This window comes from Macrobrachium nipponense, chromosome 23 (assembly GCF_015104395.2).
Source record: "Macrobrachium nipponense isolate FS-2020 chromosome 23, ASM1510439v2, whole genome shotgun sequence".
NCBI classification, from domain to species: Eukaryota; Metazoa; Arthropoda; class Malacostraca; order Decapoda; family Palaemonidae; genus Macrobrachium; species Macrobrachium nipponense.
The window spans coordinates 57,221,494-57,229,559 of NC_061090.1; the positions used below are offsets into that span (position 1 = coordinate 57,221,494).

Consider the following 8,066-nt stretch of genomic DNA (forward strand, 5'->3'; position numbering starts at 1 on the left):
ATCAATTAGAAGATGCTGGTAGATTTGTGCAAGATAGAATGAAGGTTATGAAAGAATTTGGTAAAGTTTCTGACAGCCACTTGCATAGCAGGAGAGATGATAAAGTAATTAAGTGTTGGACCTGTGGGGATCAGGTCATGTATCCATACCAGTGCAAAAATGCAGGGTTTTCTAGAGACAGCATAGGGCAGAATCAGGGGGATCGGACACCAGCCTATAAAGGGAAGGCTAAGTAAAAACAGAATGCAAAATAAACATGCTTTTGAAAATCAGTTACGGGCACTTGTTGGTCTTGTGGGGACGATGGTCATCCATTTTATAAGTGTAAATCTATACTCTAGTAAGAACAGAGGGTTCAATAATGCAAGAGGAGACAAGGTTGTGAGGGAGATGTCATTGCAGGCCGGTGATAATACCCAGGAAAACTTGTGAGGCCGGGCGTTAACTTGAACGTCCGGCCAAGTGAATGTTTAAATAAGAGAGGAGACACTATGAAAACTGACATCACCATAGAGGGGAAGAAAGCTGTGGGACTTATGGATTCTGGGGGCAAACTGTAGTTTGTTGTCAGAAAATTGGTATTTGGGGAATTTAAAACCAAAAGGGTGACATTGTATAATAGTAGTGACTACATATTTGACCTGAGTGTAATGAAATTAATATAGGTCATGTCGTTGTTGATGTGGAAGTAAGTGGAATGGAACAGAATAGCTGTGTGTTCTATGTCAAGAGAGCTGAGAAAGGAAGGAATGGTCTTGGCAAGAACACTGAACAAGAGTGCCTTGTGGGCATGAATGTTTTGTCCTTTGCTATTTGAAAAATGGGGAGTCACCAAAAATGTTAACGTGATGGCATCAGAGAAAGAGGGATTTAAAAGCTGAATATGGTGAAGTTTTGGATTGTTTTATGAGACTAGTTGGTCAAACTATGCAGGTTTGGCAGAGGGAGGATTTTTAGGATATGCTAGTTGCTTAAGACAACAGAATAGAAATGTCCCGTCAGGTAGCAGGAAACTAATTAAGGTATACATTGATAGCCTAAAGAAGTGCCAAAGGAGTATGTAGTTTTAGAGAAAGTAGCAGATGAGAGTAAAAATATGTTGCTCCGGTTGTTCAGGTCTTGCCCAGTTTTTTCTATATGTGAATGGGGCGTTGGATATGTTTGTGTTGCTAATTGGTCTAAAGATAATGTCAGCATTGAAGCAGGCAGTATACTGGCCACGGTGCAGCTTGGCATAGGGGAGTTTATGGAGGATGATGATAACGAGAATACTGAAAAACTATCAGAGGAAGACCTTCAAAACCACAGACGGAAGTTGGGAGTAAATGTCGATGAAAGTAACTTAAAGTAAGTCGGATTGTTAAGACTGATAAGATACTCTACAAATATAAAGACTGTTTTGAGCTAAATGATTCAGACCTAGGTTTTGATAAAGGGATGGGAACATTCCATTAGATTGTCCTGTGGGAAACCTATCAAATTACCGTATAGGAGAATAGCACCTACGTTAATCCCTGAGGCTAAACAGTTGCTTGATGACTTAAAGAAACGGGTGTAATTGAAGAAAGTGCAAGTCCTTATGCAGCACCTATAGTCCTTGTGACGGAAGAAGGGGGGAGGCTTAAGGTTGTGCATTGATTATAGAAAATGAATGAAAAAAATCTTTAAAGGATGCATTTCCTCTTCCTAGAGTGGCGGAGTGTCTGGATTCATTGGAAGGAGCCAAATACTTTTCCACTTTTGACCTTGCTCAGGGCTATCACCAAGTTTTGTTAAGAAAAGAAGATAGAGAGAAAACGGCATTTTCTGTACCATGGGGGCACTTCAGTATCGTAGGTGTCCAATGGGTCTGACAAACAGCCCAGCAACCTTTCAACGATGCATGGAGAATATTTTGGGGGATATGTTTTTTTGAATTTCTAGTCATTTATTTGGATGATATTTGATATTATTTTCGAAGACCATTGACGAACACTTATTAAGATTAGAGGCATTGCTAGAGCGCATAAAGTCTTATGGGATGAAATTAAAGCCAAAGAAATGTCATTTTTTGCAGACATGTGTAAGTTACCTAGGATTTAGCATCAGTAATCAAGGAATAGGACCTGAGCTAAGTAAGATTGAAGCAGTGAAGAACTGGAAGAGGCCAGAAACTATTAAGGAAGTGCGAGCTTTTCTGGGATTTGCAACATTTTATAGAAGATTTATTAAAAATTTTGCCATAATTGCCAAGCCACTCAATGAATTTATTGAAAGGAGAAAAGAAGAAATCCAGTCAAAGTATTAATGATAAATGGACAGAAGATACGGAAATGGCCTTCCAGACATTGATAGAAAAATTGATAGCTGCCCCAGTACTGAAAGGGATAGAGTTTGGGAAACCGTGTACGTTAGAAATAGACGCTAGTTACGATGGACTTGGTGCTGTTTTGTCCCAATATAAGGAGGATAAGCTGCATCCTGTAGCTTATGCAAGTAGGTCACTGAAACCACACGAAAGAAACATGAAGAACTATAGTTCGAGGAAACTAGAATTGTGTGCTTTGAAATGGGCTGTTACTGAAAAATTTAAAAATTATCTTATTGGCACAAAGTGCATAGTGTATACTGACAATGCCCCTTTGAGCAATCTCAGCACAGCAAAACTTGATCACACAGAACAAAAATGGGTAGCAGATTTATCGGTATTTGACATTGAACTTAAATTCAGACCAGGAAAACAAAATGTTAAAGCCGACATTCTGTCACGCAAGCCTAGAGAGGAGATGGCCATGAGTGAAGACGAAGAAGTATGGGTAGCTCCTCATGAGGACGCAAATTTTGTCTGTGCCATAAGTAGACATCAGATTTTAGAGTGGGAGGACTTTGTTAATAAAACAGAAAAGCGTTGTCCAGTTTTAAAGATTGTAAGTAATTGCCAAGAAGGAGAAAATATTGAGTTAGAAAACATTAATTTTAAATCTGAGTTAGTTACGTGGAAAAAGGAATAAAGAAAGTCTGTGATAAGAAATGATATTCTTTATAAGACTCAAATGGATCAGTTAGGTAATATGATTTATAGATTAGCCGTTCCTGTTCTTTTAAGAAGTAAGTGTTTAGTCGAAACTCATGATAAATTAGGGCATCAGGGTATTGATAGAACTTACAAATTACTGAACTCTAGGGTTTATTGGCCCAACATGAGGGGATTTGTAACGGAGTTCATTAGAAATTGTGAAACTTGTTTAAGGGCAAAAGATGAAATTCCCATATAGAAATACCATTCCTGTTCATGTGGAAACTTCTCAACCCATGGAAATTGTGGCGATAAGATTTTTGTTCCGTGGAAAGATCAACCTCTGGAAAGGAGCATATTTTAGTTTTAAGTGACCTGTTTAGCAAATACGTGTGGGCATATCCAACGAAGGATCAGAAAGCGACAACAGTGGCTAAAATATTGGTGGAAGAGCTCTTTTATAAATATGGAATTCCTCAGCAGCTTCATACTGACCAGGGGAGAAATTTCGAAAGCGCTCTAATTAAGGAAATCTGTAAAAAGGTTTAATGTAAAGAAATCACGCACTTCTCCATATCACCCTGAAGGAAACGGTCAAGTGGAAAGAATGAATAGAACTTCTGTACGGTCTACTTAGAAGTTTGGAGGAGGAGAAGAGGAACAAATGGCCATTGTATTTGCAGAGTTTAGTATTTGCGTATAACATAACACCTCACTCTGTGACAGAGTTTTCTCCATATTTCTTGTTGTTCGGGAGGGAACCTTGTATTTCGATCGAGAGCTGGGGGTATCTGGAAGACGTTTACAAATTTCAAGACGGAGACTGGTTACGACAGCAATGCAAAATGCAAAAAGAAGTTTGGGATTTGGTTAGAAGGAACACACAAAAGAACTGGGTATCAAAAGCAAAGCCTATGTTAGCAAAGTCCAGAGAAAGTGATTTGGAGGTAGGACAAAAGGTTTTATTACGAGAAAATAAAATAATTGGAAGAGCGAAAACTAGGAGACAAATTCGGGTGAAGAGAAAGTGGGTAATTGAAGAAGTACTTAACAGGGACTGTGGTGTATAGAATTAGGCCTGAAGGAAGTGATGCTAAGGTTATCCATCGAAGGAATATTAAAAACCGCTCGCTGGGATAGAAAGGAATGAGGGGAAGAAATATTGATGATTTGGATACGGAAAATAATGATAATTTCGAAACCGCTGATATGGATGACAGTAGCTTAGAAATGCCTGATATGGAAGAAGTTTTAACCAGGTTCGGGTTTGATTTTAGCAACCATGTTAATAGTGAACCTAAAGGTGTTGATGAAGAGGTTGAACAAGAGCAGGGCGTAACAATTAATGCACCAGTACTGAGAAGATCAGAAAGGATACGAAACAGGCAGCGATCAGAGTTGTAAATTTGTCTTTCTTTGTCGGAAAACAGGTAATGGTAGTGTGAGAGGATGGAAGTGTAGTGTGTACGATGAGGGCATCGTAAAACTGTAGGAGGGTTGTGTGTAGCACTGTATGTTCTCCGCCAAGTGTCTTTTTATCTTTCACAGCACTTGTTACCAATAACAGCCGTTAACGAGACAGCAAATGAGGACGAGCGGCCAAATAGATCGGCATGAACGGAACTGCCTTCACGGACCTGTTAACCGGAGGAACGACCCATTCACTGGTTAAATATACTATCTGTAATAAATGTAAATTAGATGACGGTCCTGAAATCTACCAGACTTTGAGTAGGCTCACTCTATAGCCACTGTACACGTAGGCTTGACATATGCGCTTGACCATACTCTGTAACATAGCTGGTATGTTATTTATCTGTTAATTTGTTTACTGTAACGTAACTAATCTTGTTATTTGTCCGTTAATTGTTTGTTACTGTAACGTAACTAATGTTATTTGTTTGTCTGCTAATTGTGTTTCCGAATATATTTGTTATTGGTAATATTGCTGATTGACCATTTGTTTGCCTGCTTGTAGGGTTGAAGGTTTTTGTCTACATGTGCAATAAAATGAAAGAAGAAATGCTGCTGTGAGTTGTATCTTCCTTGAAATTGCTATATATATATATATATATAATATATATATATATATATATATATATATATATATATATATATATATATATACACATAAAACCAACCCATCTACGATCTCATAATCAGCAACATACACAACAGAAATCTAATGATTGGCAACACGCCCCCAGAATTCTACTAGAATCTCATGACCAGTGAATCAGTCGTTGTCTACCGGAAACTCTCACCGGAAGTTCTAATGGCTCAGTGTTATGGGAAATCCAATCATTATGTAACCTTGCCGTGATTTTATTTTTTCTAGTTGGGAGAAAACTACGACTGTCATGTCAATGTTGGCGTGATATGGGGATGTCAATTCGAATGGCTATAACCTTCACGTGATATGATTTTGAGCGAGTTCAACGACAGTCACTCAAAATTCAAGTGATTTCAAGGTTACACTGCAGTCCAGCTCTGATAGTGATAGTTTTGCGCAAGATCTAGACATTTTGATATTACGAGGCTTGTATAGATGGGATGACAAAATATTCTGTGGTGACTGCCGTGATTATTAATATTATACAGTACGCTACTGATTATGAAGCATTTCTTGAATTAGTTACCGAATTCCAGAGGAAAAAATGGTCAGCAATGTACGACTTGTAAAAAAGATATCCATAATATCAATCATTTATGCAACATTGTTCTTTTTAGTCCACACGGTCATTAACCAAAATTATGGGGTGCGTATTACTTAACGGTTTATTCATCAGGGAAACGAGCCTGGATTAGTATACTCAGCACAATAGTTCCCGGATGTTCAAGAGCATAATAAATAAAAAAGCAAGAAGAAAACGATTACTCTGTATATTAGGAACAAGATACTAACACATTATTACTTCATAAACTGCTGAAGAGGTAACCTTTAGAGATGATTAACAATCATTTTTATTATTTCTTGACACGAATATAGAAGCTTCCATGTAATATAATACCCAAATGTAGACAACAAAAATGGACACAGGAAGATAACAACAATTAGATAACGGTAAAGTACTAGAAAATTAAATACTGACCTAACTGTAGTAAAATCCTATTTCAAGTGACTGTTTCGCTGTTAAACGCAAACAAATAAAGATTGGTTCTCCTAGCCATTCGTCTGTTTTAAAGACATTGCACTCACACACACACACACATATATATATATGTATAGATATACATATATCTATATATATTATATACATATACATATATATATATATATATATATATATATATATATATATCTATATATGTATACATATGTATATACATATATATATTTATATATATATATATATATATAATATATATAATATATATATATATATATATATATATATATATATATATACCTGATCCAGTGAAGATGCGGCTGTGGCCCCTACTTATTAACGTGGACTTTGGATCAAGGCTCAAGAGGTTAAGAAACTTAAACCAAATCCTTAGTATTGCATACCCGAATGATCAGTTGAGGCAACATGGCAACTCTTTTATTTAAAAGTTTAGTTATCCTTATAGTTTTCTTAGTATTGAAGTTATTATTGTCTAGGAGAGAGAGAGAGAGAGAGAGAGAGAGAGAGAGAGAGAGAGAGAGAGAGAGTGTTTGAAATTAATCTTGTTTCATTTCTAAAATAACAACTTAACGATCTGTTTAGTGACGCTATTTAGTGGTTTTGAGCAATTCTTGAAAAATGCGCTTGAACAAAATATGCAGACAAAAAAAAAAAAAAAAAAAAAAATCACCTGAAAATTATAAAAATGAAACCTCAAGTTATGACCTCGTGAACGCAAAGAGCCAGAAAATTATGAATAAGATAAAAAAAATATAATAAAAAAAACCGGAAACTTTGGTTACTCACCGAAGTTTACTCTGACCGCCGGACCTGGCCCTTGCCCATCGACTTCGAGGGCGTGCTCCCACAACCTGACGAAGGCGGCAGCTCCTGCCTGGGCGGCGTTGTCTCTCGTCGCGTCGGATATCGACGGAATCACCAGCAACGGTTCCTCCTGAGTTAGGACTCCAGGGGCGGCGAGGAGGGTAGCCAAAGCCACCAAGTGGCTTAGGGAAGCCATACTTCGCAGGGGCTTTCACCGAGAAGTCTCACGAAAGCGGGTGCCTCCGAGCGACTGGGAACTGAAACGAGAAGAACGACGTCCTACCGCGCCGACGTCAGGTGAACGACTGCCCGACCAGCTTGTCTGTCTGTCTGCCTTTAGACTCGGCCGTGCCTGGAAAGGTGAAACCCTGTGGTACTCTCGCTAGGGAGCCTTGGAACCACTACTACTACGTGGCGACTTTCAGCCATCAAAACCCAATCCAGGATTGGGTGTCTACAGCTTTTCTGGCGCGCTTTTCGCTTTATAAATAGAAAGGTAAAGGAAACGGCTGAGTTCTGGCGTTTCTGAGAAATCATAAACAGATGCTTATTCCGACCTTCTGTTCAATTATATCAGGAAATCGAATGACAGTAGCTGCCCATGTATGCATCATCTGCAATCTTTCGCTTAGAAAGAAGACAGAGAAAAACGACTGATTTTGTTTCTTCTAAATTCCTAAAAAACAGAAATAATGAAATAAAACACATCTTGGGTATAATTCACCTCTTATAACATTCGTCTTTCGAATAAAGAAAAAAACATAACATTGGTTTCGTGTGATCTTGTGATAAACAGAAACTAACAATACTCCTGGCCTTCAGAAAGATTACCTAAACGACAAGAATAATAATTAGCATTTTATGAATGAAAAATGCTTAGAGATGTTCTTGAGAACGTCCTTGTACCTCTCTTTCAAACAGTAAATACATTTAGCGAGGCTACATAACTTAAGCATTAAAATTCTTAATTTGTAATGGAAAATGTTTTCTAAGTTCTTAATCCTTTCAACTTCTCGTCCACTATGTAGAATTAGATGAAGAGGCTTCAACTTCAGAAAACACATGGCACTTTCTGAGAAATTCTTGCATGAAAATTTTGGGATAAATACAGGTTGCACAATCATCATCATCATCAT

General features: G+C 37.7%; 1 protein-coding gene across 1 annotated transcript in view; it reads right to left on the minus strand.

Moving 5' to 3' along the window:
- Positions 1–7,317, minus strand: part of LOC135201099 (uncharacterized) — a 71,915-nt gene extending 64,598 nt beyond the window's left edge. Inside the window, 1 exon segment of the mRNA XM_064229992.1 lies at positions 6,913–7,317. Within this exon segment, the coding sequence (XP_064086062.1) occupies positions 6,913–7,126 (214 nt within the window). The 5' untranslated portion in view covers positions 7,127–7,317.
- Positions 7,318–8,066: the final 749 nt, after the last annotated feature.